Genomic DNA, 16,268 nt, shown 5'->3' with positions numbered 1-16,268 from the left:
AAGCAAACAAACAAAACAACCACCACTTTATGATAGCTTTATAGAGCATCTTTATAAATACCTGCTCCCAAGAGACACCAGCAAGCTACAGAAGAGGGGGCAATAGTTGAGTGACATTTTTTTTTTTTTGCTTCTTTTTTTCGGAGCTGGGGACCGAACCCAGGGCCTTGCGCTTCCTAGGCAAGCGCTCTACCACTGAGCTAAATCCCCAACCCCTGTTGAGTGACATTTTTAAGTCTGTACTAATTTGTGTAATTCGGTAGTGAATATATATTGCCTCTAGGATTGGGAAAAGAAAGCATCCAGGAGATCTGAGTAAATGGAGCATTTCTTAGGAGAGTCATAGGTTCAAAGAACTCATAGCTAGGGGCCAGAGAGATGGCTCAGTGAGTTAAGGCACTGGCCACCAAGCCTGATAACCTGAATTTGATCCTGGTGTCCAATGACAAAAGGAGAGAACTGATTTCCTGAAGGTTGTCCTCTGAACACGTGTGATGAGACGTGTGCATATACACACATGTAGTAAAAGTAAAATGTAAAGAAGAAACAAAACCCCATAGCCAGAAGGCCAGCTAACTATTCCACTGTGCCTGAGGATGTCAACACTTACAGCCCCACACTTCTTTGTAGAAAGGAGGCCCAGCTTTCTTTTCTTTTTTTTTTTTGGTTCTTTTTTTTTTTTTTTTTTTTCCCGGAGCTGGGGACCGAACCCAGGGCCTTGCGCTTCCTAGGCAAGCGCTCTACCACTGAGCTAAATCCCCAACCCCTGAGGCCCAGCTTTCTTTTGTTACTGTTTTTTTTTTTTTTTTTTTTATTTCCAGGACATCAACCCTTCCATCATTTGTTAAGTTTATATACTCTGAGCTCTTGAAATTGTACTCCTTTACATGCAGTTAAAACTCCACAGCCTCCTGCTGTCAAATTCACACTCGCTGGAAACAACAAGAAACAATGTTCTTTTTTTTTTTTTTATTTAAGTTTTATTTTATGTACGAGCACACTGTCACTGTCTTCAGACACACCAGAAGAGGGCATCAGATCCCATTACAGATGGTTGTGAGCCACCAAGTAATTGCTGGGAATTGAACTCTGGACCTCTGGAAGAGCAGTCAGTGCTCTTAACCACTGAGTCATCTCTCCAGCCTGAGGCCTAGCTTTCTTGTGGCCTTCTCATTTGCCTCCTCACCAAGCATCCCCAGATTCCAACTTGTTGCTAAGCACAGTGCTGAACACCTTTAGTCCCAGCACTCACTCAGGTAGCAGAGACAGACATACCTCTGATAGCAGGGCCAGCCTGGTCTACAGAGTGAGTTCCAGGACAGCCAGGGCTACACAGAGAAATCTTGTCTAGAAAAACAAAAACAAACAGATTCCAGTTTGTCTTTTCTCCTGCCTTCCCTCTCACAGCTCTTGGGCTCCCTTATTCCCTAGCCACAAGCTGTTCTTGCCTACCATGTTCCCACTCTGAGCCCTTGCTTTAGTTATCCCCTTGTGTCTATATGAGCCCTGCACACGCACAGTCAGTTTGCACTTCTCTGTTGACTTTAAGTCTCTCTTCATTAGTTTTCTTTTCTCTTGATTCCTTTCCCCCTTCCTCCTTACTGCTTTCCTCCCCTCCACCCTTTCTATGTTCTTTTGCTTTTTTTCTTCCTTTCTGTGATGCTGGGCACCACACTCAGTGCCCCTGCCATGCCAGGCAAATGCTCAATCACTCAGAGGTCCATATAGAGCTCCTGTCTCCCTTCTCAGCCATGTTTATTCTCAAAGTTGACCAGTGAACCAGCCAGCAAGATGACCCTTTGGTTACTTATGTATACTTCATTATTGTTTTAAAATAAATTGTGTGTGAGAGGGTGAGCAAGAGGACAATTTGCAGGAGTTGCTTCTCTCATTCTACCATGTGGGTCCCTGGGGTGGAACTGAGGTCATCGGGCTCAGTGCCCAAGTACCTTTACCCACTGAGTCATCTCCCTGGTCTTTCTGTGTTCACTGTTATGCTCTGATTCTGGGGATGACAATGTGGAGTTGAATCCCAAAACAAAAGAAAGGCAAGATAATGTGGGCAGAGAAAAGTGATGGCTGAGTTGGTGTCCACAGTGGATGGCCAGTTCTTAGAGGAAGATGCTGCTTACCTGCTCTTCTTTCAGGGAATAGACACAAGGCTATGAGCCTCTGTCAATAACTGACTAATAAGAGACGGAATTTGTTATTTGCTTTGTTCTTTGGAGACAGGGTTTCTCTGTGTAGCCTTGGCTGTCCTGGAACTCACTCTGTAGAACAAGCTGGCCTTGAACTCTACCTGCTTTTGCTTCCTGAGTGTCAGGATTAATGACGTACACCACCATGTTCAGCAAGAGTCAGTATGCTAGTCTTTGAGCCAAGTCTTCTAAGTCACCTTGCTTTGCAGATGAGACCTTCCATACCGGGTACAAGCAGTCTCGGAAGGGGAAGGGAAAGAGAAACTAGTTCTTAGAATGAATCACCACAAACAAGACAAAATGAACTGTCTTTGCTCAACCCTGTTGTCTCCCAGGGTAGTGAAGTTCCTCAGACATGGCCTGCCTTGCCTTTAAATTAAGTAAACACCACATCGTGGACAGCACTCCCTTGCTCAGGTGAACAGCTCTCCTACAAGGAAGAAAAAGCTGGGATCATCTCCCGTCTGCTCCCATCAATCTGAATGACTTTATATTCATTCTCTCCTGCCAGTTTTTCTAACAATGTGGAAAGTGTACACATTTAAATTCTCAGTCCTTAATCATGGATAATGTTGAGATAATCTCTCAACCCCAGAAGATGTTTGGTAATTTGATTTTCTTTTTCTTTACTTCTTCTTCTTTTTTTCTCCCTGGTGTCTCACATGGCCCACATTGGCCTTGAACTCACTATGTAGCCAAGGAAAGTCTTGAACTCCCGATCTTTTCAGTCTACACTTCCCAGTGCTAGGATTACAGGCATACAACACTACACCTGGTTTAATATTTTTGTTTTTAGTTAATAGTCATTTCTGAGAGATTTTAGATTTATATTTAGCTGAAAGGAATGATATAGAGAGGTCACCATTTCCCAGCAGTGTTATGATCCGAGGCTACAACTTGGATACTGACACCGACTCAGCCAGCCTGCACGACTCACCTTCCCATAGTTTCAGATACACACATGTGTGCTACTCTGTATAGTGTTCCACCAGCTGGCGTTTTCCTTTGCATCTACCCCCCCCCTTTTTTTTCTTTTTGGTAGAAAGGCCCTTGATCTTCACAATCAGGATTTTCTTAAGTTCCGGATTTCTAAGAAGGAATTTGGTTCTTAATTCTGGGGATTCTAGACTAGATCCCAAAACCTCTATAGCTCTCAGTTTCAATAATCAGCCCAAACCATTTTGACACAATGTCCCACTATACTGCCCAGATTAGCCTCAGACTTGCTCTGTAGCCCAGGCTGAACTCAAACTCATGCTTGCTCTTTCTCAGCCTTCTGAATCCTGGGGCTACAGGTATGTGCCACCATGACAGGTACAAGGCAAGGCAATGGGAAGATAGAAGGAAGAAAAATTCAAAGGCACAATACTTAGGCTGTCATACATGGCTTGACTTCAAAGGGTCCCTTACAGGTTTGTGTTCTAAGATCTTCTTTCCTGGCTTGGGTGCTGTTTTGACAGGTGGTGGAACCTTTAGGAGGTGGGTCCAGCTGGCAGGGGTAACTCACTGGAGACAGGCCCTTGAAGATTCCAACCCAGACCCTGGTTCCAGCTCTTCTCTACTGCCTGGTCCACCACTGTGGTGGGTAAATGAGAAATGCCCCGCATAGGCACTGGGTCTGAACACTCCACCCAGTTGGTGTCACTGGGGCAGGACAACCCAGCCTTAGGACCTCATGTGATGTCAACCATGAAGCAGCAGGACTTGGCTCTCCTGCTCACTTTAGTCTTGCTTTACTGCACCACTGTGCTGAATTCCTGTTCTACCCTCTGGGGCTGGGAATGGCTTTCTGTGCCACTGTGTGTTGGAAATACATCACTTACTTTTGTATTCTACAAGGTCTCAGAGGTGAGAGGCTGCCCTGAGTCTAAAAAGAAGAAACTGCATTTCTGAACAGTGCTGGGTGGGACTGTTACACCATGTGGAATATTCAGGCTGAACCAAATGCCCTTTGTATTAAGAGATGCCCATAACCCTGTATGAGGGCAAGACAGAATATAATGATTTAAGTCTGAGATGTGCGCACAGGCTCTTGAGATTTTTACTGTTGTTTCCCAAAGTGCTGGGATTACAGGCACATACCACTAAGCTCGGCTAATCTTAGATCTTGAAGCAATCCTGGAAGACTTGAGGACCTGTAGTAGGTGGGCCAGGGTAGTATAGCTCACAAGGGGCAGGCCTTAGACAGTAACAGCCCCGGCCTGGTTTCAGCTACTCCTGCCCTGCCACATGCCTTCCCTACCATAAGAGATGTGACTCTGAAGCCATGAGCCCAAATGATATTTTCTCCCTTGGACTGTTTCTATCCGGTATTCTATCACAGTGGTAAGACATGCAATGACCACACAGTCCACTGAGCTTAGGTTCTAGCAAGGAGGCAGACAGTACACCAGGTGAAACAGATTTATTACTCATGCTCTCAAGAGTGAAGATGTTGCTTGGTGACATTGGGAAAGCCTTTCTATAGAAGCTGATGCTTGAGCTCCACATTGAAGAATAACCCGGACTTCTTTAGCTGAGAAGAAAAGAATTGTTAAAACTGCATTCTCTCTTAAATCATACCTAGTCTGTTCTCAGTGGTTGGAGAGAACACAGGAAACCATGTCTGCATTTGTTTACAATGTTAAGGTGTCAAATTTTTCAACCCCCCGTCTTCCCCCCACCCCCCACCCCCACCAAGTCCGTTTTCCACAATCTTGTCCAAAGTGGACACCAGATCCTGCCTGCTTAGTTTGAGAAAGGCATTTTATCTCTGGTGCCTCGATCACATCAGAGCTTATATTTAAAGCATGAGAGATGAGAAGAGACCGCAGCTACACCCTTGGCTCTGTCCCATGGTTGTACCACCCACCTCCTCTCATTTGAAGACTTTGGAAGCCAGTCCTTCAACAGTTGGTGGAAGTCAGAGTTTGCCAAACCGTAAATAAAACATCGTAGCCCTCTAACCCTAACCCTTTTCCTCACAGGCTCATCAGAACCCTCTAGACACACAGATGTCCTGACCCCTCAAGTCTGTCCTTCCTATGTTTGCTGGTTAGCTGCCTTATGTGTACTCTCAGACACCCCAGGGATTTCTGTGTGGGCTTCAGGTTCCCCATAAGGCTGCTTAGCTCTCAGCTCTGTTCTCACAGAGACCACTAACTCTGATGTGGCCATTTTTGGGTCTGGGAGACTGAATCCTAGCAAACCTATACTTCAAAAGCCCCTGTAAGCCATGTTCAAGGCACTTTTTAAAAATGATCTCTGTGTTCTGAAGGTTATTTAATTCATAAGTTTCAACATTTCCTCCATAGCACCTTCCTCACAGAGTTAGTTTATTTTTTTCAATAAATAGCCTGGCTGGGTATAGTGGTGAATTCCTTTAATCCCAGCACTTGGGAGGCAGATTTTTGAGGACAGCCTGCCTATATTGTGAGTCCCAGGCCAGCCAAAGTTAAATAGTGCATCCTTGTTCCAAATGAACAAACTGATTAATAATTATTCCAAATGAATAAACTGACAAATGGCCTAGGTTAGAGAGATGGCTCAGTGGTTAAAAGCATATACTATTCTTCCTAGCACCTGGATCAGACAGCACACAATTGACTGTAACTCCAGCTCCAGGAGATTTGGACGCTGAGGGATCCCATGTGTGCACACGTGCACACACACACACACACACACACACACACACACACACACACACACACATTGTGTTTTTCTTTTTCTAGTTTTTATTTGTCAGTTTGGGTTTCTTTGTTTTAAGGTGGGGTTTCTCTATATAGACCAGGCTTACCTCAAACTTGTAATGGTCCCACCTCAGTCTCTCAATGCTGGAATGACAGGTCTGTGCCACTGTGCCCACCTTCCCAGTGTGTATGTGTGTGTGCATACATGTTTGTCTACATACTCAGGGGAAATTGAAAGTTGAGTTCCTGTTGTAGAACTTGCTTTATTTACTAGGTCATTTATTCATTTCATGGATCATGAACCTCCTCATGTTCTCTGGTACAATGTGACAATCATACTTTCAGCTCCTACCGAGTTTTCTAACATGTTGCTATTTATATAATGGCCCTTAAGTTGTTTCCTATTTTCATTTCTTTATACAGTGACAAATGTCCTTGCTCATAAGTTTGTGTCTCTGGCACTATCTCTTCAAGGCAGATACTTGGGAATGGAACAGCTCTACACTGTTTCTACCTTCTTTTTAAAATTTTTATTTATTTACTTTATTTTATGTGCATTGGTGTTTGCCTGCATGGCATGTATGTCTATGTGAGACTGTCATATCTTGGAGTATAGACAGTTGTGAGCTGCCATGTGGGTGCTGGGATTTAAACCCTGGAAGAGCTCTGGAAGAGCAGTCAGTGCCTTTAACCACTGAGCCATCTCTCTAGCCCCTATATTCTTTTTTTTTTTTCTTTTTTTCGGAGCTGGGGACCGAACCCAGGGCCTTGCGCTTGCTAGGCAAGCGCTCTACCACTGAGTTAAATCCCCAACCCCAAATTATTTTATTCTCCCAGTCTGATAAAGTCAGTGCTTTCTGGAACCCATTTCCCAATGGCTCAGCTGCTTTCCCTTGTCCTGAGAGAAGTGCTGCTGTCAGGAGGAGGCTGGGAGGGTGGGAGCTGGGCCCAGCTTACCACAGTACAAGATTGTCTCCTGGTCCCAGCCCCTGCCAGTGTCAGATCACTCCTAATGAAACAGGCATTCTCTCTCTCTACTCACTCTCCTAGAAAAGCCAGCATAATGCTACCCTTTGTTCTTGAATTGACAAATTTAAACCTCCTGCTTTGCTCTGCAGTAGAAGAACTTTCTATTTTGGGCTCGGTGACATAGCCAAAACCAAGCAAGAGCAGCCGGCTGCAGCATGAGTTAATAGCTTTCTTTAGAGGAGAAAGGATCCACATGCAAAGGGAGAATCTTCCAAAACGTGTCTTCAGCATAGCAACACGCAGCCCATTTGTCTATCTTTCTGCTGACAGATGTATTTCAAGACCAAAAACAACACTATTTAACATTCAAAGCAAACTGTGGGATTAACCCTGAACTGACAGCTAGTCACACCCACTTCCCTGCCCCTCCTGCCTCTACCACCCCAGTCCTAGGATTTATAGGCAGGAGCCACCTTGCTCAGTTCAGATTTCTTAATCAAATGCAAACATTTGCTGATGGCCCCTGTGTCCCTAGCACTCAACAGGCCAAAGACATTTCTGTCCTCAAGGGGTTTCTAGCCACCAAAGATTATGCTAATTTGAGGAGAACCTTTTTTTTCAATTTTATTTTTCTTGGATATTTTGTATTTACATTTTAAATGTTATCCCCTTTTCCCTCTCTCATACCACCTCCCCCTCCCTTGAGGAGAATCTTGAGCACTACCCAAGAATAAGTTTTCCTCTGCTAGTCTGCTTCTGTATGAGAAAGCCTCCAGAGTAGAGTAGGGGGGTCTCAAGACCATAGGTCTCAAGGGCATGCATGTTCAGATCTATGTAAGTAGGCTCCAGTTAGCACAAACCCAGGTCTGGAAGAGTTGGGCAGCAAAGAGTGAGTCCTTCCAACTCTCTGGTTAACATTTCTCTTATGGGAAGTTTCAAGTTCACAGAGAGTACAGATAATAATGAGACCCACACTATTAGCCACTGTCTGGTTTCAGCAATTGTCGACATATGTCAATCTCATTCCATTCATACCCAACCCTCCCACATCTCAATTTTAAAACAAATTATAGTTCTTTTATCTTTGTATACTTTATATATACATTTAGAAAATACAGGTTTCAACAATTACTGCATTGAGGCTGAAAAAACACTAACGCAATAATGTCATCTAGGGTCAGAGGTCAAACTGACCTGGTGTTCCTTGTACTTCACCGACTTCTTCCAATAGTTGGGTCTGACTTGGAGCAAAACAATGTCATCTAAGCAGATGTAGTGGTATTGGCCTGTAATTGCAGCACTTTGGAGGCAGAGGCAAGAGGATTTGGAGTTCAAGACCATCCTCTGCTATACATAAGTTCCAGACCAGATTTGTCTCAAACAAATAAAACAAAAACAAAAACCAGGCCCGCAGGAGGGCACAGGTTGTAGACTCTTGCCGCCAGGCAGAAGAACTCAGGATGGAGGGAGAGGCGTCTGACTAACTGCACAAATGTAGTAACGCCACGCTCATTCAGTGAGGCTGTACCTCACTGACAACGCCGAGCAGTGAGCAGGGGGTTGCATGAATTTCTAGTTTTTTTTTTTTTTTTTTTTTTTTTTTTTTTTTTGGAGCTGGGGACCGAACCCAGGGCCTTGCGCTTCCTAGGTAAGCGCTCTACCACTGAGCTAAATCCCCAGCCCCGAATTTCTAGTTTTTGTTCACAGTTTTAGTAACTTTCAGTTTCTATTTTTTTAGTTTTATTTTGTAACAGCATCTGCAACCCTTGCCTTAACTCATCTGTACTTTATTTGTTGTCGTTTTTTTCCCTTTTTGAGACTGTCTGACTCTGTGGCCCAAGGTGGCCTCAAACTCATGAGGAAGCCACTTGCCTCAGCCTGGGTACTGGGGTCAGTGGCGTAAGGAGGCACCATGCTTGGCTGGTTTCTCTTCCTCCGTGTGCCCTTTCTGGTAGTACTGAAGTCAAGAGGTCTTTTACTTTGATGGCTATGTAACAGACGACTCCAACCCACTGTATAAAATAACTACCGTAAGTCTATCATTACACTGGAGTCTATGGGCAGGAATACAAACACGGCACTGCAGGGATGGCTTCTCCTTGTTCCACGTCTATCTGGGGCCTCCTTGGGAGGAGTCACAACTGCAATGATGTCACATCTAAGATCGATCAGCACTTAGGCTTGCCAACCCCTAAACAAGGGCTGCAGCCCGTGCCCCGACATGGCCACTCTCTATGGCTTAGTTTTCTAACAGCTGGGTGGCTTGGAAAGAGTCAGACTTTGTTTTGTTTTACTCAGTGTGCTCTGGGGATCAAAGATTTCCAGATAGCAAGCTGGAAGCTGTATTGTTCGTTCTGACCAAATCTCAGGGCTCCCAGTGTCAGTCTCCCTGTGCTCTAGTGGGTGGTAGTCATGAGCCGTCTCAAGCGGGGTGGGTCCAACTCTACCTTTAGAGAAGCAAGCTCTCTGCAGAGTGTGGGGGTTGACCCAGAGGGAGGTCAGGATGGCCAGTTGAGGTTGCCTCTCTTGCACCAGCCAGGAAAGATGTTGAAAACCTGCCGGAGGAGAGTACAGGAGGTTAGGAGCATCTCCCAGTTGTGCATGCTGCACCATGGACAACTGACGCGCCGACTGAGCTGACGAACTGTGCCCACATCCCCAGAAGGAATGAGGGCAGTGGTGGTTTGAATAGGGATGGCCCCCATAGATTCATGTGCTTGAATGGTTGGCCATAGAGAGTGGTGGCACAACTAAGAGGTGTGGTCTTCTTGAAGGAAGTATGTCACTGTGGAGGTGGGTTTTGAGGTCTTCTACGCTCAAGCTACACTCAGTGTGGCAAATTTCTCCTTGCTGCCTATGGACCAAAATGTAGACCTCTCAGCTCCTCCAGCACCATGTCTGCCTGTGCGTTGCTGTGCTTTCTGCCATGATGATAGTGGACTGAACCTCTGAAACTTGAAACCAGCCCTAACTACATGTTGTCATTTATAAGAGTTGTTGTGGGCATGGGCAATAAAACACTAACTAAGACAAGGGCTTTCCTCACTTCGTGTTAAAGCCCACAGAACAGCAGTTTCCTATCAGACTGCAGCCATTAGATGCACATATTTTCCTGACTCAGGCAACCATCGAACACAGGCTGTTTGGGACCACATTAGGCCTTTGTACCTTGAGCTAGTCCCACTAGTTAACCATAAAACTTGAAGCTGGATTACTGAGATACTGTTCTAAACGATATGTATGTGTGTGCCTGTGCATGCATGCAGATGTCCAAAGACCAGAAAAGAGTATCACATCCATGAGAACTAAGGTTACTAATGCTAAGACCCTTTAATACAGTTCCTCGTGTTGTGCTGACCCCAACCATAAAATTATTTTGTTGGGCTGGAGATATGGCTCAGCAGTTAAGAGCACCTGACTGCTCTTCCAGAGGTCCTGAGTTCAATTCCCAGCAACCATATGGTGGCTCACAACCATCTGTAAGGAGATCCGATGCCCTCTTTTGGTGTGTGTGAGGACAGCTAGTGTACTTATATATAATAAAATGAATAAATCTTTTAAAAATTATTTTGTTGCTACTTCCTAAGTGTAATTTTGTTACTGTTATGAATCGTAATGTAATATCTGATATGCAAGATATCTGATATATGACCTCTAGAGGGGTAATGACCCACAGGTTGAGAACCACTGTAAAGTAAGCCATCCTACGTGGGTGCTAAGAACTGAATTAAGGTCCTCTACAAGAACAACAAGTACTTTTAGCCTCTGAGCCATCTCTTATATTCTTTTTAAATATATTTTATTTAAAATAAATTCTTTATTTTATGTTATACAGCCCTTGAATATTCTTTTTAAATGGTATGCACTTTTAGCTTGTAGGGCTCACCCTTGTATTGTTGTACTGGTCTAGAATGCTACAGCACTATCTCAGAGGCTAAGATACCAGGTTCAAACATCCAGGGACCCCTGACCTGACCCATCTGCACTCAGGCTTATCTTGACACAAAATATGGACATAGAATTTCTAGAAAACCAAACCAAACAGAATTGAGGATTTTCTTTCCCTTCCTTTATTAAAATTTTCTATTTCTCATTCATTGTTAGCATAGCTTTTGTATTTGAGATAAATACAATAGCAAATACTTAATTCTACTTCTGGGTGTCAGGAAACTAATACAAGTATTTCCCGGGTCTGGGAGACGGCTTACTGCTTAAGAGAACTGGCAGCTCTGCCACAGGACCTGGGTCAGCACCCACATGGCAGCTCACTACTGTCTGTGATTTTAGTTCCAGGAAGCCCAACACCATCTTCTGGCCTTTGCATGTGGTGCACACACAAAATGCCTGTACACACAACACTTAGATTTAAAAATATACAAATTCCGAGCATTAAAATTTTTTTAATTATAGGACTATGGGGGGGGTGTCCAAGTGTGAATGCAGGTCCCTCAGAGTCCAGAGGAAGGCAAGGTACCAGATCCTCTGAAGCTGGAGTTACAGGCTGGTGATCACACTGCCCAACATGAATGCCGGAAATCAAACTCAGGTTCTCTGTAAGAGCTATACATGCTCTTCACCTTGAAGCCATTGCTGCAGCCCAATTAAGAAGCATTTTATAGAGCAGAATAGCCTCATACAACCCTACACCTGACAAGGGCAGGCAAGTTCCAAAACACCCCCACAGAGGCTACAGCCATCTAGGTGAGCTTTCAAAACTGGTCAGGGTTGGAATCCAGCAAACATTCGATTGACTGTACAGACACATTTAAGCCCTCTTAAAGTGACCGTGTACGGAGGAGATGGAATACAGAGAGCTTTCTAACTCGTTTGACTTTCTAAGACAGAGTTTCTCTGTGTAATAACTGGCTGTTCAGGAATTAGCTCTGAAGACCAGGCTTGCCTGGAACTCACAGAGACCCACCTGCCTCCGCCTCCCAAGTGCTAGGATGAAAGGCAGGTGCCACCACCACCAGGCAAAAGCTGCTATTAGGTCTATTTTTATTTGTCTATTTTGGCTTTTTGAGATAAGAGTTTACTAGGTAGCCCAAACTGGCCTGGAACTCAGGACCCCTTCTCACCATACTCAGTGCTAGCATTCTAAGTGTGCTTTATCCCTCCTATGGCTGCAGCGCAGCTCTTGTGCCGTCCTTGCACAGGGCCTGAGTCTGGTTCCCGGCACCCGTATTTCAGCAGGTCACAACAGCTGATGACTCTGGCTCCAGACCAGCCCTCCTGGACTACAGGGGCCTGCGCTTACACTGAGAAGTCCCACTTAGAGTCTCTGTAAATCCAGAGAGCACTTCACCTCCCTGCAGCTCCATGAGCTCCTCAGCACTCACAGATGAGTGGCCAACCAGCACCCGCCATTCCCCTCCCCTTGGGTCAAGCCCTTGGATAAGAAAGTTTTGTGCTGTTGCCTTGGCAACAGCCTGAGACTCCTAGCTCCACACACCAGGCTTCTGAAATCTTAATGACTGGGGGTCCTGCAGTGCACAGGAAGGCAGGCTAAGTAAGGCATAAAAGGCAAGCCAGTAAGCAGCACTCTTTCATGGCCTCTGCACCAGTTTCTGGTTCTACATTTCTGCTTCAGTCTCTGTCCTGACTCTCCTGAATGATTATGCTACAGGCTGTAAGCTGAGAAAAACCCTTTCTCCAGTTTGCTTTTGGTTGTATTTATCACAGTGAGAGAAACACTAGTTAAGACACTGTCTTTAGATTATTTCTATTTTTGCAGGAAGAAAAAGCATACTGTGATCTCCTAGTTTCAGTGTGCTGTCAGTGTGTGAGTGAGCTCAGAGGGTTTGGACACTGATCCCAGTCCCAGGTAATCACCATTTTGAAAACATTAGCATCTACTCTTTGATGTCTTATCTCCTCTTTAATATATCACTTTATAATCCCCAAGACACCATAATATCTAGTGTCACAGGATGTCAGGTTGATTAGTGGAAAGCCCTACAAAGAATGAAAGAAGGCAGACAGGAAAGCTCCGAGGACACAGATAAACGGTGCAGAGAAACGCACATACAGCTAGTCGCTGCTCAATCAGTTAGGTGAGCCCACGCTTGACTGAGGTGGCTGACAGGTGAGAAAATGTCATCTGGGAAGACGAGTCTCTGGAAAAATCACCAGTAGTTCTCTCTTATCGCACAGCACTGATGTGAGATCCAAGTACAACTAACCCTGCCCTCTACCTAAAGAGTGATCATTGAAAACATGTCTATTTCAAACATGTATAGTATGTATATATGCATACTAATTAAGCAAATATAACACGTATAATTTGAAACATCTATAAAGGTCATAATTACTCACAAATTTATGCAATACGGTGAATAGTATAATGGCCCCACTTCCCCAGGCAAGTTATGGCCCCATTATCTGTTCCTACAGCCATCAACCCAGAGTCATTATTACTTATAGGTGTCCTCCATGACACTTCCTTGTGCTGTTCTGAGGTAAATTCCATGCATTAGAATCTCACTAGTAAATATTTAATACCCGTCTCTAAAAGATAAAATTCCAACCCAATCACTTCTGTAGTTAAAATTAACAGCTCCATAATATCCAGGTGGTTTTAGGCAGCAAGTAAAACCCTGTCAAAGGGAGAGCTATAAAATGCGGGTCACACAGCCTTCATCCCATATGGATGAAATCTGGCTACCTCAGACTTCAGAATTTGAATTTTTAATTCGAAAAATTTATATATGCTTTTCAGACTGATCATCCCCAATCTAAAAATGACAAATGCCCCAATTTTGCACTTTAGGGTAAGGGATGTCCAACTGTGCCACAATCCCTTAGGCGTTTATTTAAATGAGGGCATGTCAAATTTGTTGCTAAGACCCCAGGGTGGCATTTGAGATTTCAGGAACTCTAATGTATGTACCACACTGGGGTGGGAAGTCATGAGGCCATGCTCACCATGAAAATATTAGAGTGTCTCTCTTCATGAGCAATCTCCTTTGTGATATCATGCCATGTTGACACACATTACCTCAGAGTGACACACACAGCTCAGGAATGTGAACCAGAACAAAGGGCCAGGGAGTCACATGTGCATCCAGAACACGGGCAAGAAGCAGCGGTCTGTGAGAGCTTTCCATTTTGTTGATCTCTGTCTCCTCGAAACCAGGACATGCACTCATTTATCACGTAATAACAGTGCTATTCATGAGGATTACAAGAAAGACTGTCACACTGTTTTAGTTACAAGTGACACATGTGTGCACATTCTCTATTTTCCTTGCAAGGACTGCTGAGTGGGCCTTAATAACATCACATAAACACAGTTCTGTTCACGGAGTTCCTGAAGATCCAGGTGCAAAAATTTCCCTAGAAAATACTCTGTTTTGAGACAGGGTCTCACTGCAATCCAGGCTTCTCTGGAACTGGTTATGTAAACCAGTCTGGCCTTGAACTCATGACATCCTTCTGCCATAGCCTCCTGAGGGCTGGGATTGCAGGTAGGGGCCACAATCCCAGCCCAGATTCTAGTTGAAAGGTTGTGTGGTAGAGCAGCCAACTGATTTTCATGCTTCCTATTCCCGCCCTTCATGCCATAGCTGTCTTCCTGGACATACCTGGTTCTATCACTTCCTTAATAGGCATCTAATACCTCCATTGCCCTCTAAGACTATCTCACTTCCTTAGCACAGCATCCAAAGTTCTCTGTGATTCACTCACTCCTGACTTACAGAGGAGCCCACTGCTCTCTGCCCACTGCATACTCTAGCCTCCTGACAGGCAATGCTTTCACAACAGAGCCGTGTTTTCCCGATGAAGTGAACCACTGAATTCACTCCTAGAACAAAGAACAGGATAGCCCAGTATTTAAAAGTTACCCTTCATGTCAGACTGGATTGAATCCTGCCTATGTCATTCACCGACTGTGTATCTCTGAGAATCAATCTGACACAAGCTTCCCCAGCTCTAACCAGGGACCAAGATGGCACCCGTCTTCTTGAGTTGCCAGGAGGATCCAAGTACAAGACTCACGACCTGTACTTCAGTCTGTTAAGTCCACCTGCTGGTCAAGCCTCAGGTCAGCTGCTCCACTATGGAGCCTGTCCAGCACCCCAGAATCTCATGGCTCCTGTACACCTCTTTCTCAGTCTACTTCCTACCCCAAGCTATAATTAGTTATAGACACAACTTTCCTGAATTCCTGCTCTTCGTTACATGCTATGAGGCTAAAAACTTTGATCTTTAACTAAGGAGATCTGATTAGCAAACAGACACTAGTAACTAGGACATGATTCACCAGTTTGCTGAGTGAGGCAATGCTCAGTCATTTCTGTGAGTGATGTTTAGTTGTCCTGAGATTGTCTTTATGACACAGTTTCATTCTGAGCTAGAGTCAAAGGGAACCATTTCTCCTTCTATTAGGCAGAAGTTATCCCCAGGAGCAACAACCGTGAGTTATAATTGACTGCAGAAGGCTGCAAGGGCTGTCAAGGGAAAAGCAACATCAGTGATGTCAGGTTCAAAGGAGGCCATCGACTATGACTTCCTCATTCCAGAAGCTTTCACCAGAATAAACTCGCAAAGTGTTGAACTTCCAACACGGCAGGCAAAGGCTAAAACTACTTACAGCGTCCCTTTCCTGCTGATACAGCTGTGATGTGTGCAGTGTACACATGACATTGAGAACAGGTGGTGTCGTCCACACAGCCATGCTGCACTTTGCATCCCAACATTTGTCTGTAGACAAAGTTATGAGGTAAAGGGCTGCCTTGGGCTTCAGCTACAGCACTCGGTATTCCTAACTGCCATAGGAGTATTACCTTATGTCAGATGATGTCCTGTCACTGCTCACTACTCAGTGTCATTAAGACTGCGAGCTCCCGCCTCACCCAAATACCAGGTGATGATGCCCACAACGCCTACCACAAGAGGAAACAATGCACCTGGGCAGCATATTTTGACCGTGTGAACTGGGTACATGTCATTAAAATGACTTCTCATAAAGTGACGGCCCTGGGCTGGCAGTAAAGAGGCTTGTCTGCTGGCCACTGTGGCCCTGTGGGAGGGTCTGCCTGGGCTGGTGGGAGGGTCTGCCTGGGCTGGTGGGGGAATCTGCCTGGGCTGGTGGGAGGGGTCTGCCTGGGCTGGTGGGGGGGTCTGCCTGGGCTGGTGGGAGGGTCTGCCTGGGCTGGTGGGGGGATCTGCCTGGGCTGGTGGGGGGATCTGCCTGGGCTGGTGGGGGGGTCTGCCTGGGCTGGTGGGGGGGTCTGCCTGGGCTGGTGGGGGGGGTCTGCCTGGGCTGGTGGGGGGATCTGCCTGGGCTGGTGGGGGGGTCTGCCTGGGCTGGTGGGGGGGGTCTGCCTGGGCTGGTGGGGGGGTCTGCCTGGACTGGTGGGAGGGGTCTGCCTGGGCTGGTGGGGGGGTCTGCCTGGACTGGTGGGAGGGTCTGCCTGGGCTGGTGGGGGGG

At 45.5% G+C, this 16,268-nt stretch overlaps 1 protein-coding gene across 8 annotated transcripts in view; it reads right to left on the bottom strand.

Annotated features, from left to right (window-relative positions):
• Positions 1–4,587: 4,587 nt before the first annotated feature.
• Positions 4,588–16,268, bottom strand: part of Cdkl3 (cyclin-dependent kinase-like 3) — a 94,785-nt gene continuing 83,104 nt past the window's right edge. For 6 of the 8 annotated variants that reach the window (XR_010055233.1, XR_010055235.1, XR_010055234.1 and 3 more), the window contains 2 exons: positions 9,283–9,390; positions 4,588–4,713 (listed from right to left, as the gene is read on the bottom strand). Coding sequence is in view for 3 of the 8 variants with exons in the window: in XM_017602529.3 (XP_017458018.1) it covers positions 9,285–9,390 (106 nt within the window). In the remaining 5 variants the exon portion in view is untranslated. Of the gene's footprint in view, positions 4,714–6,384; positions 9,391–16,268 lie in introns of those variants that run through there. The other 2 variants (XM_063269762.1, XM_063269757.1) reach the window with 1 other exon arrangement.

Source organism: Rattus norvegicus, chromosome 10 (assembly GCF_036323735.1).
Source record: "Rattus norvegicus strain BN/NHsdMcwi chromosome 10, GRCr8, whole genome shotgun sequence".
Taxonomy (NCBI): domain Eukaryota; kingdom Metazoa; phylum Chordata; class Mammalia; order Rodentia; family Muridae; genus Rattus; species Rattus norvegicus.
The sequence above is the reverse complement of the archived record's forward strand: the minus strand, read 5'-3'. Positions and strand labels throughout refer to the sequence as shown.